The sequence below is a fragment of the Juglans regia genome, chromosome 8, assembly GCF_001411555.2.
Source record: "Juglans regia cultivar Chandler chromosome 8, Walnut 2.0, whole genome shotgun sequence".
Lineage (NCBI taxonomy): Eukaryota > Viridiplantae > Streptophyta > Magnoliopsida > Fagales > Juglandaceae > Juglans > Juglans regia.
In genome coordinates this window covers 1,145,548-1,168,494 of record NC_049908.1, presented here as the reverse complement: position 1 = coordinate 1,168,494, position 22,947 = coordinate 1,145,548, and the positions used below count along the sequence as shown (strand labels likewise).

Sequence of the window (22,947 nt, the reverse complement as noted above, 5' to 3'; positions counted from 1 at the left end):
TAGATTTTATCTCAAAATTCTCATGTCATGTCATCCCATCACTTTTCCAAACATAATTTAAATACAAAATTTTCAAACTAATCATTATAAATTTTTTAAAATTTTTAAATAAAAAATAAAAACATTTCAATTTTTTAAATTTTTAAATAAAAATAATATTATAAAACTATATTCTAACAATATTTTAATTTTATAATATTCTTACTTAATTTTTTTTTCTTTCCTTTTCTAAAATTTAAAAAATACTCAAGTTAAATTATTTTACTATTATTTATAAAATTTACATCGTATCTCGCTCTCCAAACGAGCCAAATTGGTGAAAAAAATGGAAACTTCGCCGGTGGTGGGTTTTGATTGTCATGTATATAAAGATTGTGTCAGTCTGTACTTGCATCATCATAATTTAAAATGGACAGTGGGTAGGAAAATTTATTTAAACTTTCTGTTTTCAAGATTGGGGTTTGCTATCCATCTGCCTACACTCGGCACACACTTCACATATATATATATATTTTTTTTTTACACTCAATGCATTGAGTGTGTGCCGGTGTAGGCAGATGCAAAAATTTTTCCTTTTAGAATTGGGAGTGACTTCAACTCTTGACAAAAAAAAAAAGGGTTCTCTTGTTATGCTCGGTGGTGCCTAAGACGGACACCACATGCATGATGCCATGATGCCACTTCTCATCTTTCATTTGAGACCTGCAACCATACACCCCCCCAGTTTCACTCGGATGGGGAGTAATAACAGGTGACATGGAGGGACACAGATGACAGATCCACAGCACCGACAAGCGTGTCCATGATACTAAAAGTGAACATACCATCATGGCCATAGGGATGACACAAACCACACCTTTCTTCTAAAAGCTGGATGCATGCCTCCCCTGAAATACTGTTCTTTTTTTTTCCATCTCCCTCGTCAATAAGATCTGATTCTATCTATATAATTAATGGCAGAAATTTTGGGTGCACAACAGCCACAATCTCTGAGTTTTCAGTCAATGAAAGAAAGAGCATTCAGTACAAACATATGGAATCCAATGTCCATCTCCTCCATGATTCAGCTGTCCTATTATTATTATTATTATTTATGGGACATCAGTTGTGGATGTGGATTCTCCAATCCCAATAACCCAAGTGGGCGAATCATAGCTCCTCGGGCTTAATCAAATCCAAGGTGCAATTTATGTCATACAAATTGTAGTCCCCATGTTCTTCTTTTAGCAAAAATATTATTCCCAATTTCCCTTCTTGTTTTGTGTCTGTCTGCGTACAAAACCAAAAGGCATATGAGCTTTGCTATTTATAAGTTCTACACACTACACACTATAACTTCTTTTATTGTTTTAAATTTTTAAAAAAATTTTTGATTTTTTTTTGTTATATTCTACTTAAAAGAATTAAATTCTTTTACTCATCATCCATATACTATACATTTGATAAGAGAAAAAGAATTAAAAAAATAACAAAAAGGGCAGTGTGTGTAGCTTATGAATAGAATTTTTCAAAAGGATATTTGTTCACTTAAATATCTTTTGTAACTCATCATTCTAACACCACACATAATTTTTTATTTATTTTTTCTTTTACCAAACGTGTATTGTATAGATGATGAGCAGAAAAATTCAAATAGTTTAGAAAGAATTAAAAAAATAATAATAAAAAGTGTGGTGTGTGGAGATGATAACTAACAAAACTTCAAGATAAAATATCAAGAGAAGTGCACGAAGGCGACTGATAAGTTAGTTACCTAATTGGTTTGTTCCCATTTTTTTTTTTTTTTTGAAAATTAAAAAGGAAAAGAAAAAGTTTGGTTGGCATAAGTGGTAGGGTTGTATTATCGGATCGAATGAAGATTGATCTTACAAAAGTTTACCCAATCTGTTGGGTAATCCTTTCCCCGAGAACAAGGCACGTATCAATACAGAGGACATGAACTAGTATGGCAAGAAACTAACAAGTTCCAACCCAACTTTTTGTGGCATTACAGAAGGCTTGGCCTTCTACATAATGATGACTGAACGTTTTATTGTAACCCAGAGAAAAAGACAATAAATTCTTAGTTAAAACAATGAATAAGTGAAAGTAAAGATGTCAAGAACATCCACATATTACAGAACATAAAGAGACATCACTATTAGTTAACACATTCAAGGCATCAAATATCACGTATCATTCCAACTCAGCCAGCCTGTTTCTTCCCCACCATTCTCACGCAACAGATGGCAGTAATAAGATCATACAAGTTGGATAAAAGAAGCAAAACGCTAATGGAAATGAACAAAGAAAGGTTATCGCAGATTTGTGGGAAAAAAGCAAATTCAGTAAGGAGTGTAGTAATACCCTGCTGGAGCAGGAGCTCCTATTCCATTGACTGGCGGCATGCCATAAGGCATCGTGGGCATGGGACCTGCAGCATAGTATCCAGGGCCGCTGATCTTGGCTAAACTAGCTTGACCTTGCATTCCATCCTTGGCATATTGCTGCCATACCTGCTGCTCCTGTACAAGAAAGTGCTGTTTCTTCTCCATATCAGCCATTTGCACGTAAGATGGAGGCGGAATACTCATGGATGCTGCAAATGGGTCTTGATTAACTGTTTGAACCGTCCCATCCGGTGCAGGGAGAGCCAAAACAGGTGTGGCACTATTCCCTGGCCCTGGTAACGCCACACTGCTGGCACTTCCTCCACTCAACTTGGCAGTACTCACATGCTGCCTCACCATTCCCTGATCATACATTCCATTCAAGAGCAACGGATCAAGTCCACCACCCAATGCTGCTTTCTGCTTCGATAAATTGCTGGCCGTCTCAACCAATGCCAACTCCCAATCAGCCTTGCCAGATTCAGCAGCCGGAGTCTGCCAAGCTGATGTCACTTCCGGCTGTCCATTTGATGGGAACGCTTCCCACGATCCATTTGCATTACTGGCGGGTGGACCAGCAAACAAAGCCAAGGCGAACCTATTCCCCTGATCATCTGAAGTGGCTGCATCCTCCCTCAAATCGACCAAATCTTCAGTTACTTGTTGCTGAGGCTTAGGCTCCATGACAGGCTCTGGCTCTGGCTCCAGCGGTGGAGGAGTGTAATTCTCAGGTGGAGGCAACGCCTTTATCTCATTCATACTCTGTACGGCCTCCTCCTCCTCTTTAGCCACGGCCTCCTGTTTTCTCTCCGGACTCTTTGGTCTCTTGGCCCTATCCCTCACAAACTCCTCCAACGTCTCCAGCAGCTTAGCCGTAATCCTCTGCACATCTGGATACTCGGACGACCTTGACACGCCAGTATCCTTACACCAATTGTAGAACGCGATAAGCTCATCAATCTGCTTGGCAGCACCCGCATAAGCATCAAAGGTCTTAACACAATCCGGGTACTCCATGTCGAAGAACTTATCAAGCAGCACTGCTAAAACCTCGCAGATATCCGCGTACAACTGGAAGCTCTCTTTCACCATCGGATACAACGCTATCAAAATCATTCGGCTATTCTTGGCCAAACCCGTGGGCCGGCACGACAAGAACCGGTCACAGAGCCTCTGCAAATGGGCCATCTTCCCGAATATCCTTTCGGGCTTCATATCCCTCAGTGGAGTCACCGGCATCGAACCCCTCTTCTCTGGTGCTTCGCTCACGTCTCCGAAGGAACGGGACCGTCTCATCGTCATCCCGTAATTCCCGTACCCATGAGTACTACTCTCGCCGCCTCCGTAATCATAATCGTATGGCCTCGAGGGCGAAGGTGACCTAAAATTGTCTCTGCCGCCCCCAAATCTTTCATTTCCACCGACGCTACCGCCGTCGCCGCCTCCTCCAACTCTACCACCACTCTTCCTGTCGAAGAGCATCAACTCCAGGCGCTGATCCAAATACATGGCGTAAGTTCTCACAAAAGCGGAGTGATCCCAGGAGCTGGAATGCGCTTCGTCCCTGAAATCGGACATGTTCAAGACCCTGGTGCCCCGTTTCGTGGCGTAGAGGATCTCCTCTTGAAACACGGGGTCTCCCTCGTTGAGCAAGCGGTGGACGAGCATGAGCGCCTTGAGGGCCACGATCCAGTCCCGCGTCTTGCTCAGACGCTTGGACACGGCGGAGACGCAGGCGTGGACGTACCCGCGAGAGTAGGAAGTGAGGTTGAGGATGGAGCGGATGTACTTCTCGTCGGCGGGGTCATCATCGTGGCTCATAGCCTTCACAATCGCCACCTCCAGCTCGGGGGCCATGTTGCTCGCCACCTTCGCGAGCCCGATACTCGTCTGGTCCTTAACGGCCCCAATCGCCTTCCGGATCGTGCTTGGCGCCATCAATGTCTTACGTTCCCCCTTTTCTTCTTCTTCAGTCGCCCAAACTAGCATAATCACAATTAATACAGATAGAAGTTAACTTTAACACACTAAAATATAGCTCAGAAGATATGTAATGGACTTTAATGGCCAATTAAGCTCGTAATTAGTTGACTTTAAAGGAGAGCTCAACGAGAATGAAACAGAAAATGAAGCCTACCCTAAACAAAACATATAAAAAGATCTGAAATTTACCGTTGCTTTTCGAATTGTAGATCTGCGGGCGAGTGCGGACTCTCCGTCTCCGATCAGAGAAGACGACGTCGGATCCAGTCAATCTCCTCAACAACAACAGCGTTCCGATCGAAACGACCAACTGAGTTATGAGAATGGGATCAGGGTCGTCGTATAATGCAAGAAAACGAAAAGCAAAAAATTCTCCGAGATTGTTCTCCACTAGATTCTCTCTCCCTCTTTCGGATTCTGTGTAGGAAGAGTGGGTAGGGATAGGCAAAGGAACAAAAAAGGTCAGGTTTTTAAAGTGGGGACTGGGAGTGAGTTTGGGAGGAATTCATTTATTTAAAAACTGTTGGATTGAGTAGAGATCTGGGAAAGCAGTGCAGGCTGCAGCCCTCGTTTACCTAAAGCGTGGAGAGGCGTGTGGGTGTTTTGCTGTCGGAAAGAAGCATATGGCTGTGCGCGCGCGGGGGTTTTAAGTAGGGGAGACCGGGAGAGACCCGGTTGACCTCAGTGAGCTAAAGCTGTGCTACTTGTATACACATCTTCTTATCAGATATTTAAACACATATATCATTTTTTTAATCCTGTGATAACTTCACACATGAATATTAGGCTCCGTTTGATTAAAAAAAAACGGTTTTATCTTAACTTGTATAGTATCTCATTTTATTATTATAAATTTTTTTAATTTAAAAATAATATTATAATAATATTTTATTAAATTTTTAATTTTTATCTAAAACCATCTCATCTAATTTCATTATTCAAACATGTCTTATTTTTTCAACCTTATAAAATGTGCAGTGTAAATAAGAAAAATTATGATTAAAAATATTAAAAATATGTAGCATCCAAAATAAAAAATAAAAATGTTATTTTGAGAATGGTCGCGGATTAATTGGGTTACTAAAATTCGGTTTTAGGCTATCAAACAACAGACAACGACAACGTTGGTCGATCTCGGTCATTATTAGGTATTAAAATCTATTCTCTAACTTGGCTTCTTCATTGATCATATCAATATTGTATTTTCAAGTTTGATTACACAATTATTTTGTTTTGTCGTCTTCAGATCTTTCGTTGTGTCTTTTCAATAACTCTACTGTTTTCTCTGCAAGTTTGAATCTATTCTGTATGCAATTGCAGAGCTTGTTTTTAATAACTCTACTCCTTGTCGCAAGGTTTAATAATGTAAATCACGGAGGAAATAGCGTCGGATCGCGTGGCCTAATGGATAAGGCGCTCGCCTCCGGAGCGGGAGATTGTGGGTTCGAGTCCCATCGTGATCGCATATCAGGTCTCTGTCGTTTTAAGCTGCTGAGGGGTCAGACTTGAAAGCATAAGAAGACACTGTTTGAGACGCCAGACTTCACAAACCATTCAATATTTTGTTTTCACAACATATATATTTTACATAAAAGTGCTCCCTACAATCCTATCCAATTTATTTTAAGCCTTACATCATCAACTATAAATGCAATTATGCATCTTCATTGACACAACCATTTGCTGTTGTTAGGAAGTTTTAGGATAGTTGAATGGAAACTGGTCCTTGAAAAATGAAAAGCATAAAGCATAAACAGCACCCAAAACATTCTCGAGTGCAACAATTTATTGCTATTTTAACACATTAACATGGTCGAAATCAGCGTAATCCTTTCTTCCTTGGTGAGTCTGTGTATACTCGCATGTGTCCTGGTGCACCCTTTTTGGTGAACCATAAGTAGAACATTGATAAGATTATCACAAAACCAGCTACACATCCAAGTGCTATTCCAACAATTCTTCCTACACGCTTCTTGTCCGGTTTGGAAGTAGACCCAGCATTAACTGCGGGAAATGTTTAACATTTATGTTGATTGACAAAGGAAAATGCAAATTGCAAGGTATAGGGAAAGATATAAAGAATTACCTTGATAAGCAACGACTGCTGACACCAATGGTCCATATGTGCCTTGCAATGGAATGCAGCAAGTGCCTTTCCCAGCCCAGAAGAAGTGGATATCCATTATTGTGTTTGTTACATTGACCTCGAATGCTCTGATCAACGCTCTTTTGGATCCACCGGCTTCCTTTTGGATGTTGAAGTCTTGGAGAACTCTCTCACCCTTTGGGCCAAATTGCAGCATTTCATGAATGTTAAAATGGGCAATCAAAATAAGATGAAATTAAGCAGTTGATCCACTAAAATATGCTGATCCAGGAGAATATGCCTCTCTCTTCCTAACACGATAGGAAAACTTGTAGCAGTTTTTATGATCATTAGGGAATTAGTCTTAAAGCAAGTTTTTAACCACAATCTTATCGGGTCTTGTCTACTTTGCATTATTCATATATAATGGTGAGACTGCCTTTGATATCAGATGTTTTCACCATACCTGAATGTAAATATCAAATAAGCGCCTCCCAAGACCTTTCCAAGACTGAGTATCATCGTCCATTGTTATCTCTGCAAAGTGAAGCTCAACAATGTACTTTCCATTCTTCAAGCCAAGGCCATAGTACCTCAGTGAGCTTGGTGAAATCCTTGCTGTTTTATACAGTTCAGAATCTAAAGTTTCCGTGATTTGAGAGTCAGTCTTCGCAATATACTGGGGTCCACTTGGATTGGAAATGAAAAATCCAGTGTTGCTTACAACCCATTGATCATTAGAACTTGTGTACATTGAAGCTGCTCCAAGGTTTTCAGAATCATCATCATATTTGATGCCAGTGGAAGATATTTGTTCAGTGCCTCCACATTTAATAGAAAATGAAGCTGCAACAGAAGTATATTCCCCAAAAACTAAAATTAAAACATGAACTTGATCTAGAAAGTAAACAAATTTCTACCCTTTTTGCAAAGAATTTCATAAGTTCCAATCCCTCGTCAATTTTTTTCATATATCCAAATGGGTTACAAGATGGTCATATCAGTATATATGATTAAGAAGAAGTCTACTCACAGGCTGGAACTTGGTTACTGCATTCGGCATTTCCTTGGAGGCATTTCAGCATCCCTATTGCCTTCCTAAATAGATGACCATTAAAATGAAATAAAAAAAAGTTTACTGGAACATAGAGTTACGAGAATATAGTCAATCATCAGTATTATAATATCATTCACTTTCAGTTATACAATTACCTGTCCAGTAAACTATTTGCATTGATGGATGTTCCAACAACATTCCTGAAGGGGAAAAGGTAGTTATTTCTTGTTAAATGACACCACAACATAATTTTACTATCAAGGCACACATAAGTTTCAAAAAGCCTGCTCTCATAGGTTCGTAGTACTTCTACTTTATCACAGTATCAAGCAGTTAACTTACGGGATGTAAAGAGAAGATTGACTTACATTGAAAAGCCTCTCTTTGAAAAATTTAGAGGCAAACTGCCAGAGATGGGATTGAAGGAGATATCTCTGCCCACAAACCAGAACTATTAGTTGTACTTCTGAGAGATTTAAACAGGTTACCATATTCGAGAAAATTTTTACAGCAGGCCTAAAAACTTTTTATGTATTCTTATGGTCATATAATTTAGCCTTTTAAAAGACTTCCACATCCTTCGAGGCAGGAAAAAACAGATATTTCTTACAACAGGACTGCACAGCTTTGCCTTTATTGTAAATTGCAGCTATTATAGATCCGTCAAGAGATACCATGCTTGAAAAATATTAAGGAATAGCATCTCAAGACTTCACCAGATAATGGGAAATCGTGTTCACAAACAAGAAGGGAAATCATAAGTTGAAGGTTGCACTTACAAGGCGATGAGCTTTGGACTTATGATATTCGCAGGTAGCTGTCCACTCAAGTTATTGTTTCCCAGAAATCTGAGACATAGAAAGAGATTATGTGTCTGAGAAACTCCTATATATATATAAAAATAGTAATGGAAGTCTGTTGGATTACTTACAGATATTGCAACAAAGGAAAATCTTTTAATGATTCTGGTATTTGGCCGCTCAACTTGTTGAAGCTTAAGTCCCTATCAAAGACATGGAAAATCAGTAAGAGTGCTTTAGAAAAACTAAAATCATGAAAACTTTATTAGAAAAAGGTAAACGACTTGATTACTTCATTTAAATAAAACATGAAACATAAAATAAGTGAATGATTCTGATCATGAGAAAAAACATATTGTCAAGGTTACTTACAGGTGTTGCAACTTAGAAAATGTGCCGATCCGTTTTGGAATTTCACCCGACACTAGACAGTTTCGCAAAGATCTACGAAACGCGTTTGAGAAAGTTTATTTAGTATGTACATTAAAGATTCATGTTAAGTTTCTTTTTCTAAGATCGATATAGAACATAGAACATCTTACAGTATGGACAAACTTGTTTGTTTTTCCAAGAAATCAAGATTTGAGTCTTCCTTGCTAAGATCACCGATTCTCCTAAGAACATAAGGAAAGCAGAAATCCCAAATGAGTCGGGGAAAAAGCATAATCATGAATAGTACATCAGAAGTGCAAAGGGATATATGTAGATCTTATAGCAACAATTAAAGTCCACATGACGCATCAAAACATGCAAGTTCATATTTAGGAGAGGCCTTACAGATTCTCTAGCTTAGTTAGAGCACCAAAACTGCTTGGGATTGGGCCTTCAAGCAAGGAACCTTGAAGTCGCCTATGAAAGAGAAAGTGCAGTACCAGTCAACATAATATATATAAAATATCATAACGAAATGAGCCCTCCTATTTTGAAAATATAGTAGCAATAAGCAATTGGAAATCCTTGCATACAGGTCCCTGAGTTGTGTAAGGGTCCCAAAGAATTCTGGGAGCTTTCCGGTAAAGAGATTATCAGATGCCCAGCTGAAACAAGAAAAGATAATCCACAATCAATATACAACGGACATCATCAGTCTCTGATATTTCAAAAAGCACCATGTTCAAGTACATAGAGAAGAGAAATTAAGTACAGAATTTGTAGGGATTTTAAGTTTGCAAGTTCTTGTGGTATTGGTCCACTCACTCCACTGCTATCAATATACCTGAAAGAAGTACAGGTAAAAAATGAGATTGCTCAACAAAGAGAAAGATGATACTTCAAGGTTGCCAAAAATGGGAAAAACTTACAGCTGCTGCAAGGAGGTCAATTTTCCAAGCTCAATTGGTAACGGTCCAAAGAAGTTGTTTGAACTAAAACTTCTGTAATATGATAAAATTTTTGGAAATTACTAGATGAGTACAGAAGAAGCTTAAAAAACACAGAAAATAGCGTTGAAAAAATGCACATGTTTGCTTACAGAGAAACCAACTTGGTTAAATTACCAAGCTCTGGAGGCACTCGACCAGTCAGGTTGTTTATGCCCAGGCTACTGTTCAGTCACTCATCATAAAGAAAACAAATATGAATACACCTCAAAGGTATATATGAAAATGAAAAACGGCAGTGAGTTGATTCTATCCATTCAAACTAGCAGAAAGACAAAAAGAAGTTAGTTTAGCAGTTACAGCCTTACAGGTATTGCATATTTTGCAACTGTGCAATTTCATCCGGTATGGGTCCACTCAGAACATTCTGACCCAGATTCCTGCATCATTAGGCAAGATTTCAAATATCAATCAATATCAAAGCAACAAGGAGTTCTTAAATCTTAAGAATAGATCCCTCACAAGTCCATCAGCTCCTTTAGCAGAAAAACTTCCTTGGGTATTTCACCAGAAATGTCTAAAGCATAAACCTTCCTGCATCAAGTGAAATCGGAAACTTCCTTTACCCAACAAGAATAAATGTGACAACTAAAAAATGATGAAGGAGAACTAACAGGTGAGTGATGTGGCAGCTGTTGCCAGCACAGTTACAAGCCACACGGGGATTCGCAAGCTCGGGAGCCCATGGTGCATTCTGGCTACATGGGTCGATAGTAAGGTTCACTTTGCTTCTCAAGTTCCAGTAGTCTATTATCTTGTTGAGAGCAGCCACTGACCAACAGAAGCAGTAGTTAGAAACATTGATTGAAAATGACTCAACTGAATTTCTTGTATAAGAATCTGAATTCGTAACAGCTAGAAAACCTTCATCAGGAGCAGTTGTTTGCTGTGCAGAAACAAGCTGAAATGCACAGAGAAGAAGAAAAGAGATTCTCCAGAGCTCCATTGCTGAGCAGCACCAGCAACACACTCACGCACATGCGTAGCCACGGACGAGCATAATTATAAACGCAAAAGAGAGAGAGAAGAGGACAAGGACAGGCAGGCTGCAAATTTTAAGACAATAGAGACTAGAGATCCATGTAGGGAGTTCATTATGATGGCTTATTACGCATTATTTTTTTTTCTCTCATGCAAAAAACAAGAAGAAAAATCAAGACTTGAGGTTGAAATATAATATCAAAATACATATTTCTTATGAATTTTCGTTGGCTGTATGAAAACGGTGACCAAACAGAGCTATAAAATTTGAATATAGACCTTTTTTCTACCTTTGACGGATTCATTGCCGCCAATAGCAAGCTGCCAGTATTTTGTTATCTTTAATACCACTTTGCAATACCACAGCGACGTTTTACCCTACAGATAGGCCCACTCGAGCATCAAATTGCAACCTGTAAACTTCGACGGTAGTCTTTCATCTCAACGACAGAGATGTAGGGATGCAAATATTCAACGAGCCAATTAAATGGGACTGTCACCAAATGGGCCATCACAGGATTCACTGGTAGTGCTTCAAATGTTGCTGCAACCCATTTGATCCATCCCATTATTCAAATCCAGCTGAGTCCTGAGGGTTGAACAGAGAGCTTGGTTGACTCACTTTATCCCGTTGAAAGAAAAGGATGTTGCAGAAACATCCAAGCAAAGGATGCAAAATTAGAGAAAAAGACAGCATTTTTCGTATACTTTCTTCATCACTTCTTCTGTCGAACGAATCTGAAAATGTAACATATGAATGTCTTGCTTTCACCAAAAGCATACAAACCGGCCATAAATGATTTTTCCAAGTAGACTCCGAACCAAAACGGATACAACAAATGTAACTTTTGAGTCATAAAAAAGTACTTAAATCAGCGCAAATCACGGCCCCTCTTTCCTTGCACTTTACATCAGATTATCCGATCACCAAGTGCTACATCTTCTTGCAATGGTTGGTAGACTGTTTCTGCAACAAACTGTCATACTATCAAATGTCATAGGTTCGTTTTCCAGAAGTAATGAAACGAACCAGAATATGGCGGGAGTAACCGATCAAAGGCAATCTAGTGTGATATGCTTCAAAGTTCACATATTGATCAACCTGCACACAGATCTGTAATATTTTAGATGATTTCTAGTGCATGCATTCAGGTTGCTCTCCTTTTGAATTCTGAAGGTTTGACCCAAAAATAAAAACACAAGCCTTTTCTAAGCTAGCAATTGTCGACATGGTGGTTGTTGAATCTCAACAAGAAGTTGCAGGGGCCCCGGTGTTCCGAACGAAGGCCAGGCCATTTGCCATTTGGAATGAGAGCGGGGGGTATTTCGGAGAATTAGAACCCATTAAGGATGTTATGGTAAAATCATGAAGAATATTGCAGGGCAAAATGGTGAAAAAAAATTTGGACCATTTCCCGATTGAATGAGAGCGGGGGGTATTTCGGAGAATTAGAACCCATTAAGGATGTTATGGTAAAATCATGAAGAATATTGCAGGGCAAAATGGTGAAAAAAAATTTGGACCATTTCTCGATTTGTGCGTGTCATCCTTGCGCAGGGGCCATGCTAATCTTCTCTGTATCGTTCCAATTTTATCGGATGTCCCCGAAGGGACGCTAATCTCCTGCAGCGTGCTGCTATATATAGGCATTGAAAGTGTTCTGTCTGAACGATATGGGATAACAGTAGTGGACCCCTTTCAATACCGACTTGGTCTTGGACTTGGGCCTGTTGTACTGATAATAGTGCCCCAGTTTTATTATAAAAAAGCTGACCGTGGGCTTGGACCCACTTAAGTCAAATTTAAAGTTTTGTTCTATGACCCAAAACCAGATATTAATGATCTTATTATTCAAATGACTCAAAGCATAGAGGAGAGGACGTCGGGTATATTGCCTATATTATTATTATTATTTTTTTAAATAATGATCTTGATCTATTATAATTAAAACAAAACAGTTCATATTTTTACACCAAGAGATGTAGCAAAACTTTTTTTTTCTCTTAAAAAATAAGAATGCAACGCAAGATCAATGTCTCAAGAAGTACTGTCAAAACTTATATATATATATATATATATATATAGTGATTGTATAATTTCATAATTTGAATTGGACACGTGAAATCATGAGCCTTTTTCGAAATACATGTATATATAAGTTTCTACGTCTTGTATATTTTTTTTAATGCAATATAAGTCAATTGAAATTGAGACTCAACATTAATAAAACTGAAAATACACCCATATCATGATCAGGTACATATATTATATATAGGTCTCTTTTGGATATTCAAAGTACAATCGATGCAACTATATATATATATATATATATATTGATATGGCTAGCAAACAAACAGTACTAATAATTATATCGAGTCATTGCTCTGAAAAAGGGAAAAAAAGAGAAGTACTGGAGTACGTAGTCGAAAATAGAACATTAATACTACTATTAATTAACCAGTTTAATTAATTAGTGAAGCAGATAAATGATTAATCGCAGTATAAGGATTATATATTCGATCTGATTTATCCCATGCATGCATGGCCATATTGATCGTCGATCAAGCACTTGTTACCGGCCTTATATTGTGAGTTATCATCGATCTGCTTCGTCATTATTACATGAGCTCAACCGGCCGCATTCCTTATAATCTCCAAACGCTGCACAGACTCCATGAAACTTCTGCAAAATCATCATTAATTTGTTAGGCCTCGTACGTATTAGCTAGCTAGGTTTGACTCCATTCGAGTTTTTTAAAATTAATAACACGAGGAAATTAATTAATTATTAGAAGAGTAATAATACTTTTTATCTTAAATTTTGTCATCTCTAATCATACTTACCAATCATGTGATCATATTTTATATGGCGCATAACATGAAAATTTACCTTTATCTTCCTGAAATTTAAGAATAAAAAGGATAATATAAAAATATATAGGTACGTACTGCCAAGGAACATCTCCTGCAAGCAGCCAATCTCCATCTTTGTCTTGATAGGTGAGTGTGTAGCTTGAACCATGATCTTTCTCAGTTTGTTGGTCTGAGCACAAGTATATATATATAATCCCAAGCAGAACCAATATTAATAATCATATGACTAGACCACCTTGTATCAAATTTTTAAAATGCTAGGTAGCTAGCTGCATGTCACTTACAATTAGCAAACATGGTCATCAAGCTGTCTCTAAGCATCTGATAAGAGTGATTGAGCCTCAGATCAATCTTCCTTGCTATTGGTACCCCCTCCATCTTGACCTTCACATACAAAGAGTTTGGTCCAGTACCAGTTGATCTCTCGGCCGTCCGATCATTGATCTTAACCTGCCCACCTTGATTCTCATGATGGAGCTGTTTCTTCACCCATGGTTTTATAGGTGGCCACCCCACCACATGATTTTCTTCCTCTTCTTTCCTGTCATTTGAAATAATACCAATTGATCATGTAGTTAGAAGTATATAGTACTTTCCATGCTCGATCAGTCTAAAACCCCTCCAAAGTATTACTTGCATAGAACTTATAAAATATATAAAGTGAGCCTTCATCTATATATATATATATATATATATAATTGTTGGGTGCCATGGAGTATAGTGTTCTAGGAAAATCGCATTTATATAGCTGATTGGTCGCATGAATTCTGAATGTAATGTTTGTTGTCAAATATGTTACCTTTCTGGGCAAGCATTCAAATTGTTTTCCTCAAAACCATTTACCATGAAAAGTAAGACCTTTGTTTTTTTTCTTGAAACAAACCTATAAATTTATCAAAATCAAATTTATTCATGGTCGGCACTTGTTTATAAATGGAGTGATCGCAAACTTGCTTTCAACATGAAGGACGCGCGTACTGATCATCAAAGAAAAAGTTATAAAGAAACCTTCGTTTAGTTTATTTTAGTTTTTTTTTTTTTTTTCCATATTATAAAGAAAAAGTTATGATAAGACATATTAATTAACTTATTGTCAAAAAGACGAGGGAAAAAACACAAGCATGTTGGCCAACAAATATCTGATGATTAATCTGATAAAAGACTCTTTTTCTTTGTTTTTTAGGAAAAAAAAAAAAACAACTAAAAAACTTACTTGTTAGTGATGCAAGATATCTGATCATCTCCTGTCTTTCCAAATGCAATCTCAAAATTACGTTTGTTTTTGGCGCATTTTTGGCTTGCCAAACAGGTATCATAGTTCCATGGCTCCGAGCCCAGCAGTTGAAGCTCGCGATGATCATGATTTAGGTCAAACGTCACCACCTTCTTTACTACTGGAGTGTCATGAACTACTGGAATTAGTGCCAGGCCCAGTTGGAGATCGTCCATCTCATATATATATATAACAAGCAGAATGGCAACGTGAAAGCTAAAAAATATGGAGGAAATCTAGAGATAGGGACTTAGTTAATAAGGTGAATGCAGAAGATTCTGTTTGGTCTTTTGAGGTACTTATAATATGCGTGTTCGTCATATTTTAGAGAGAGAGAGAGAGAGAGAGAGATCTCGACGGAAATGATCAATATGATCTTCTGGAAGCAAGGAAATAGTTGGGGACAGCATGGGACGTACGTAGTTGGGTCGGCTAAAGGACTAGCAGTAGTGTGATCTTGACAATATGCGAAGAAAAGGATGCATTGATTAATTATATCAACGTTCCAAGGCTGCCTAAGCCCCTGGCCTTGACTCTTTAAACAAAACAAAATGGAAGAAGTAGTCCAATCCAAGATAGCTAGTAATTCAGGGATTAGGGTTTTTTTTTTTTTTTTCCAAATATGAAGTATAATAGTTATTCGTGAACATTTAATAATATTAAAAAAAATACATAAATAAATATTATATGTTCAATTTACGTATTTATCTGACTCGGACTTATAAGCATCCCTTTCTTTAAAGTTAAGGGACATTTTACGATTGTTCATGAGTATTTATATATAGAACAGCAATCACATCAACAGCACATGTACGATGAATATTGAATTGATGTGATCAGTTTTAATTCTTAAAGTTTATTCTCAAATGCTGGCTTTTTCGTTCTTGTAATGACAGACTTGGCCAGCCACATGATTTGGCTTTTTCGTTCCATATCATGAACACTATTAACTGATCATGAGCTTATATGTCTGCACTAATTAATTAGATCGGTATTATAATTTGATAAATATTCAGATTTTTTTTTAAAGCTTCATGATGTAAAGGCATGGGATTAGGTCTATGCATGATTTGGGCTTCTCATGAAAATCTGCTGTTTAGCATTTTAATTTGTTTCGGTCATTTGTTTGACCCAAGCACTCAATAAAAGTTTAACCTAAGTGGGCGATTAAAGAAAAAAACATGTTTCAAAGTTTGACCTTACCAATTTGTATAACACTGTAGTTCATTCATTGATTATTGAACAGAACAAAAATCATGTAGTACCGGTTGGCTAGCTTTTTGGTATTATCTTTTATTATTTCAATAAAAAATGTTTTAACCACAAAATAAATTTTATAAAAATAAATTTATAAATTGACGCAACTTTATGTAATATGTTTAATTATAAAATTATTTTTATTATAAAATAAATATAACTTATCATACAAAATTAAGTCAATTTATGAATTTATTTTTATAAAATTTCTTTATAGCTGTAACATTTTTCTATCTATGTCAATAAATCCGGTGTTAACCTATCTAAGTATGTATTTTGTACATCATTAAAGTGTTTATTAAATATCGCACTTTAACTAATTTGAAATGTGAATTTAAGATGATTGAATTATAAACTTAGAACAAATCATCATTAATTTACAATAACTTGCTTGATAATATAGTATAATTTTTTTTTAATATAAGATTAGCCTATATAATTATTATCAGAACGAAAAAAGAAGGCGAAAATCATCATTAATTACCAGCTTGGCCATTGATGCATGCATTGTGCATCTTTTGAATTAGTCACCAAGTGCAATCATCCATGAGCACGGCACACGTGGGACGTGGGATCCAGCATACATAGTCTGTTGTCGTTAGGTCTACTTCCATGCAAGTTGGACATGGTTTCTTCAAGCTTTCACATTAATGACAGATTTATATGATGTTAATCTCGAACCACTAGAGACCTGAGACCTGCGGAAGGAACCCCATATCAGATACTGTCTTGTCAGAGACGCAAAAACCCCACCATGCGGCCTACATGTTTCGATTGAGTTCGATGCTCTTTTTTTCTTTTCAAAGTCCAAGACTCTCTCTCTCTCAATATTCATGATCATAATTAGTAGTTGGTTTGAATCCTCGATCGGAAAAAGCCGCAAGAGAAGGTCAAGTCGATGGGGCGGGGTACTACGTGTTGGGGGCACCAAAGCTGCAGAGAGTGCAGACAGTATCATCTTCTTTTGTTTCATATATCATTTCTTCCAATAAAATCAGTACGTTCTGTGAAGTCATCCTTCCGCCTTTCTAATTTCCAACCATCGTGATAAAGCTTTTGAAAAGCTACTCGTCCTTGAGATTCCGCAATTTCAATAGCTTCCTGGACGAATAATTCAATGCTATTATTCACTTTTATCCTTCATATCTATAATTTATTTTTATATAAAACATGAGATATTTTTTACAAGATATAAAAAGTTTTTAAGAGTTTTTTATAAAATATGAAGTATAATTTAATAAATAGTGATTAATGAGAAGAATTTTTATTCTTAAATAATATTACTAATTTCTTTATACTTTTTTTTAAACAAAAAAAAAAGCATAATAACGTAACTCAATATGTACTTGATGACTTAAAATTTAAGCTTTATTATTTTGATATTGTCAAATATTTAAAACTAGAAGGATGTCGTTTTACACCTCCAATATGAGTTTAAATAGTTTTTTTTTTTTTTACCTATTGTTATTGAGATCACAAAAAAAAGATGAAAGGAAGAATAAAATAAATGAATGAAAAAGAAAAAAAAAAATCATTGAAATTCGTAAGACAAAAAAGTTCCTAACTGGGTAGGTCCATGGGCCTATAAAAAACCTAGTCTTTATTCCATACTTTATTGTTGGGTCTGGCTTTAATTGGTTTGGACCAAGTACTCGCTCCATCTAACACTAATGGACTTGGATCCAGTGCTTGCATTTTTTCGTTTGAAAAATTGATAAACACACATTATTTTTTACAATACATCACAAAACCATATTTTAAAATCAAAGATAATTTAATAAAATATTTTATAAAAATAACATCACTTTATAAAAAATGCTCTCACCTTAAAATATATATTGTAAAATATGTTATAAAATGTGATATGTGAATATCATTACTCATCAATTTTTTATTTTTTAAATTTTTTTTAAATAAAAAAATACATCAATATATTAATATCTACTTCTTTAACTATTAAATAAAAAAAATTAAAAAATTAAATATATGAATAGCGGAAGACAAAATCACTGTACATAGTATATTTTCCTTCCGATTAACGTTTGGGCATCGACCTTTTTTCATTTTTCATTTTCCTTTACAAGTGTTAACAAAAAGTGTCAACCGTCCTCTCTCTCTCTCTCTCTCTAAAATCATTAGAATCAATTTTGATATTCGCAATTATTGCGTCACTTGAGAAATATAACTGAATATCTAAATTTTTTATGTGCTTTCATTCTTTTCATTAAGTAAAAATTATCCATGTGATATTATATATATATATATGTAATTATTAGTTATATAAATATTTTACATATTTTAATTGTGTGAATCGTCTAATTGTAACTAGACGAGATTTTGAAGAAAATATTTCCGTTGAGTTCGAATCAAACTTTAAACATGTTTACTACGATAAGATAATTTTAACATGTGTGACTAGAGATGATAAAATTCATCAACATTTATTTTTTTATAAATGTCATATTAGTAATAGAATTCTTTTTCTAAATAATCAATTTCCATTAATCATCAAGAAACAATACTAACTGTCACTCATAATAACAGACATAATCTCACTTGGTCCTCCCTTAACTCATACCGACTCAAAACTAAGCCTTTTTGCCAACTGTGCAGCAGCATGAGCTACCTTATTTCCTTCTCTCTTTGTAAACACTAACTTCCATCTCATGTGCCTTGAAAGAATGAGTTGAATGTCCTCAACCAATTGACCTTTCCATGAGTAATCTAAGTTTGTACCAAATATGCTATCAATCACTTGTTTACCATCACCTTTGAAAATTACATGATGGAATCCCAACTCCTGACATAGCTGCAAGCCTCGAAGCAAAGCATAACATTCTGCTTGAAACACAAAGGCAACATGTCGTCTAGGAGCTGCTAACACCACCTCTGCATCACCCCTACAATCTCTTAGAATAATACCAATCCTCATAATATTGTCATTAGAAATAAAAGCAGCATCAAAATTAAGCTTAAAGAAAGGATCCTCAGCTAGTTTCCATACAATTCTGTCAACTGTTTGCAACTAGACTTCATTCCAAGCGTATTGTTGCTTTTGGAACTGAACAACCTCCTTGTAGACAACAATATCATCCAAAGCAGATTGATAAAGTGTAAATGGAGCTTGAAATTTTTTATCAAACACCCATTTATTCCTTCTGATCCATAATTTGTACATCACAGCAACAATTTGGTCCAGCTGCTGATCTTCTAACCTCTGCAACAAATCCCTCCATAAAAGCATAAAATTATCATAAGATGTATGCCATTTCTTAATAGGATTGACAGATTCCCCCCATACATCCACTATAGCAGGACAAGTCCAAAGGATACGTAGTATAGTTTCATCTTCTTGAGTGCAAACTGGACAAAGGCCAACTGTAATGATCTTCTTCCTTACCAAACTTGTTTTTGTAGGTAAGATATTATTGAGGGTCTTCCATACAAATTGTTTTACCTTTCTAGGAACTTGTAGCTGCCATAGTTTCTTCCAATGCTCATCTCCACTAGCCTCATGAGAAGATTGCCCCTTAAAAGCCCAATATCCATAAAGTATGCACTTTTGACAGTAAAGATCCCTTTTGAGAACTTTACCCAAATTAACTTATCCTTTACACCCCTTATACTCAATGGTAAGCTGCAAATCAACTTGGCATCTTCTAGAGTAAAGACTGCCTCTATCACATCTGTCATTCATTTATGCTTCTCCATATCAAGCAAGTTTGCCACTTTACTTCCTGAGACTAAACTGACTGGGGGTGTTTGCACCATATAAGTAGAGGTCTAGGGATCCACCTGTCAGTCCAAATATGAATGTTCTCCCCATTCCATACCTCCACAAAAAACCTTCCTTAATTAAGTCTAAAGAAGACCAAATACTTCTCTATATATGGGAAGGACATGATCTAAATTTTGACTGAAGTAAATGGTAGTTTCCATAATATTTGTGTTTAAAAATCTGAGCTACTAAAGAAAATGGTTCATTCAAAAGTCTCCATAATTGCTTGGTTAGCAAAGCTTTGTTAAAGCTGATTAAGTTTCTGAACCCGAGACCTCCCTTATCTTTCACTTTTTCCATCTTCTCCCAACTCTGCCAATGCACTCCCTTTTCATATTTATTGTGGTTCCACTAGAACTGAGCTAACATTGCTTCAATTTCCTTTAGTAAAATAGATGAAAGTCTGCAAACACTCATGGTATATGCTGGAATAGCCTGCATCACACTTTTAATAAGAATCTATTTCCCAACTGTAGAGAGCAACACAGATTTCCAACTGCATATCCTTCTCCAAATCTTCTCTCTTAAACCTCGGAATGTATTATATTTGGACCTTCCAATGACAGTTGGTAAGCCCAAATATTTGTTATAATTCCCACATGCCACTCCCTATGCAAACTGAATAATGAGATCCCTTGCTTTTCATTGTGTGTTTTTGCTGAATAATAAAGAGGTTTTATGTTTGTTCAGAGATTGCCTAGAAGCCCTCTCATACTTGTTCAATATTTGTTCCACATTATATCATTCCTCTTATTTAGCTCTACAGAAAAGTACACAATCATTTGCAAACAATATATGATTGATCCTTATGCCCCATCTTGAAACTGTTATCCCATGTATAACTCCCAGACTTTCAGCATGTTGAAAAAGATAAGTCAGCACTTCTGCACAAATAAGAAACAAATATGGAGATAATAGATCTCCTTGGCGTAATCCTCTTGAAGGAATAATAATTTCCCTTGGAATCACATTGCATTTGACTAAATAACTCACTGATTTGACACAAGTCATAAGTACACCAGTTCATTTATCACCAAAACCCATCTTTAGCAATATTGCCTCTAAATAATCCCATTTTACTCTATTATATGTTTTTTTAGACATGTCTAATTTAATAGCAATATTGCCCACCTTGCTTTTTTTTCTTGATTGCATAGTATGTAAAATCTCATAGACAACCATAATATTATCCGTGATAAGTCTACAGGAATAAAAGCACTTTGATTCCATGAAATGACATTAGACAGCACCCATTTCATTCTATTGGCAAAAACCTTAGAAATTAACTTGTACAAGACATTACACAAGTACCAACAATCTCCTAATGATCTTGATAAAACCCAATATTAAACCCATCGGGTCCAGGAGCCTTGAAAGGTGACGTTTGCTTCAAAACAATCTTTACTTCTTCACTTAGAAACTCCCTTTCCAAACTTTTCCTCATGCCCTATGAGATTATTGATTCCATCCCACTCAAACAATGATCAATGTGCTCCCTTGAAGGCTTGGATGACAAAAAAACCTGTGAAAAGTGTTGCCAAAAGCCATGAGCAATATCGTTGTGTTTAGTTAATAACATGTCATTTCCATCTTAAATCTGTTTAATGGTATTTTTCTTCCTTCTTTGATCAACACGTGCATGGTAAAATTTTGTATTTTTGTCCCTTTTCTCAAGCTAATGTCTTTTTGCTCGTTGCTTCCATTTTAAATCCTGCTACTCTAATAAGAATTCAAGCTCTTTGTGCAACTGTTTCTGAGCCTGCATATTGCTTGCCTCCTCTTCCTCTTGTAACAATTCGATGGCCTCTGTCTTGTCTTTAATAGCTTTCAGTCTGTCCCTATCAATGTTCCTACTCCACCTCTTAAGGCCTTTGCTACATAGCTTTAACTTTGATTGCACTATGTCCATCTGATTCATTCCCCCCACATGCATATGCCATTCTGACTCCAAGTTAATTCATACTTGAAACTGCTAGGGAAAACATTCTGAGACCTTCTTGTAGAAACGCAATTAAGCAGAAGTGGCCTATGATCTGAGCATATAGTAGTTAATGTATCCACCTGATAATTATCAAAACAGTTCATCCATCTTTGATTGGCCAATACTCTATCGAGCCTCTCCTTGGTAAATGAATCATCATCATGTCGGTTAGATCATGTACTTAGCACCTCTCCACCCCAGATCAAATAGAGAACCTTTATGGAGAACTTTTCTAAATGAATCCATCTGATTCTCAGGCCTTGATCTGCCTCCCACCTTTTCATCTTATGTCAAAATTTCATTGAAATCTCCAATAACACACCACCCAAAGTCTACAATTCAAATACATTCTTTTTGTGGGCAACCTCAAGGTGTCCATAAAAGCAAGTTAACAGTCACCAGGTCCCACTCAAATCATCTTTTATAAAGGCATTAACATGTCTTTGGGAATAATTCAACAAGTCTACTTCAACATTCTGCTTCCATAATAACATGAGCCCCCCACTTCTACCAACAGACTCCACCACAATACACTCTTCAAAATTAAGCTTCCTAGCAACCATTTGAGCTCGTTTATCACATAATCTGGTTTCCATAAGGAAAACCATCTCATGAACTTTTGCCTTGATTAAAAGGCTAAGACTTTGAACTATTCGGGGGTTCCCAAGCCCCCAACAGTTCCAACTTATGAGTTTCATGATGATTGGAGGGCTAGTAACCAGGCTCCGCCAATACCATTGAGTTAGCCACCTCATTCTTCCTTTTAACCACCAGCTCATTAGATAAATCATCATCTTCATCCACCAACCTCTTTTGACCAGATAGGGATTCTAGGTGAAAAGATTGTTTATTATGAGACCGAGCCCTCCTCTTCCATTTTAGTAAACTTTTTTTAGCATTTGGGGTCTTCTATAGTATATTCTTGTCCTTTGTTTTTTGTGGCAGTGAAACCAAAGGAGGACACTTACCTGTTAGACCCTGTGGTAATAATTGACTCTTCTCACTGGGCCCTTCCATCTGTATAGGCTGATAATGGTTTTCATTTAGAGGCCCATCAAAGCCCATACACTCACCTATATTCTCCCTTACACTTGTAACAGCTAGATTGCACATAACCTCATTTGAATT

General features: G+C 36.6%; 2 protein-coding genes and 2 non-coding genes across 4 annotated transcripts; 1 reads left to right on the top strand and 3 right to left on the bottom strand.

Moving 5' to 3' along the window:
* Positions 1–2,049: 2,049 nt before the first annotated feature.
* On the bottom strand, positions 2,050–5,005 carry LOC108985146 (probable clathrin assembly protein At4g32285). Its single transcript, XM_018957330.2, has 2 exons — positions 4,542–5,005; positions 2,050–4,351 (listed from the first exon to the last, which is right to left on the bottom strand). The coding sequence occupies exon 2, from the start codon at positions 4,305–4,307 to the stop codon at positions 2,325–2,327; it is 1,983 nt and encodes a 660-aa protein (XP_018812875.1). The 5' UTR covers positions 4,308–4,351; positions 4,542–5,005; the 3' UTR covers positions 2,050–2,324.
* Positions 5,006–5,742: 737 nt separating this feature from the next.
* Positions 5,743–5,815, top strand: TRNAR-CCG. Its single transcript has one exon. It is a non-coding gene; the product is annotated as a tRNA-Arg (tRNA).
* A 79-nt stretch (positions 5,816–5,894) lies between these two features.
* On the bottom strand, positions 5,895–10,791 carry LOC108985147 (probable LRR receptor-like serine/threonine-protein kinase At1g56130). Its single transcript, XM_018957332.2, has 19 exons — positions 10,539–10,791; positions 10,289–10,445; positions 10,137–10,208; positions 9,983–10,054; positions 9,767–9,838; positions 9,597–9,668; positions 9,440–9,511; positions 9,261–9,332; positions 9,073–9,144; positions 8,838–8,909; positions 8,668–8,739; positions 8,427–8,498; positions 8,275–8,343; positions 7,864–7,929; positions 7,651–7,695; positions 7,472–7,536; positions 6,905–7,284; positions 6,439–6,634; positions 5,895–6,356 (listed from the first exon to the last, which is right to left on the bottom strand). The coding sequence occupies exons 1-19, from the start codon at positions 10,618–10,620 to the stop codon at positions 6,172–6,174; spliced, it is 1,965 nt and encodes a 654-aa protein (XP_018812877.1). The 5' UTR covers positions 10,621–10,791; the 3' UTR covers positions 5,895–6,171.
* Positions 10,792–12,167: 1,376 nt separating this feature from the next.
* Positions 12,168–12,270, bottom strand: LOC118349341. The gene has a single exon (XR_004802311.1). It is a non-coding gene; the product is annotated as a U6 spliceosomal RNA (small nuclear RNA).
* Between the last annotated feature and the right edge of the window lie 10,677 nt (positions 12,271–22,947).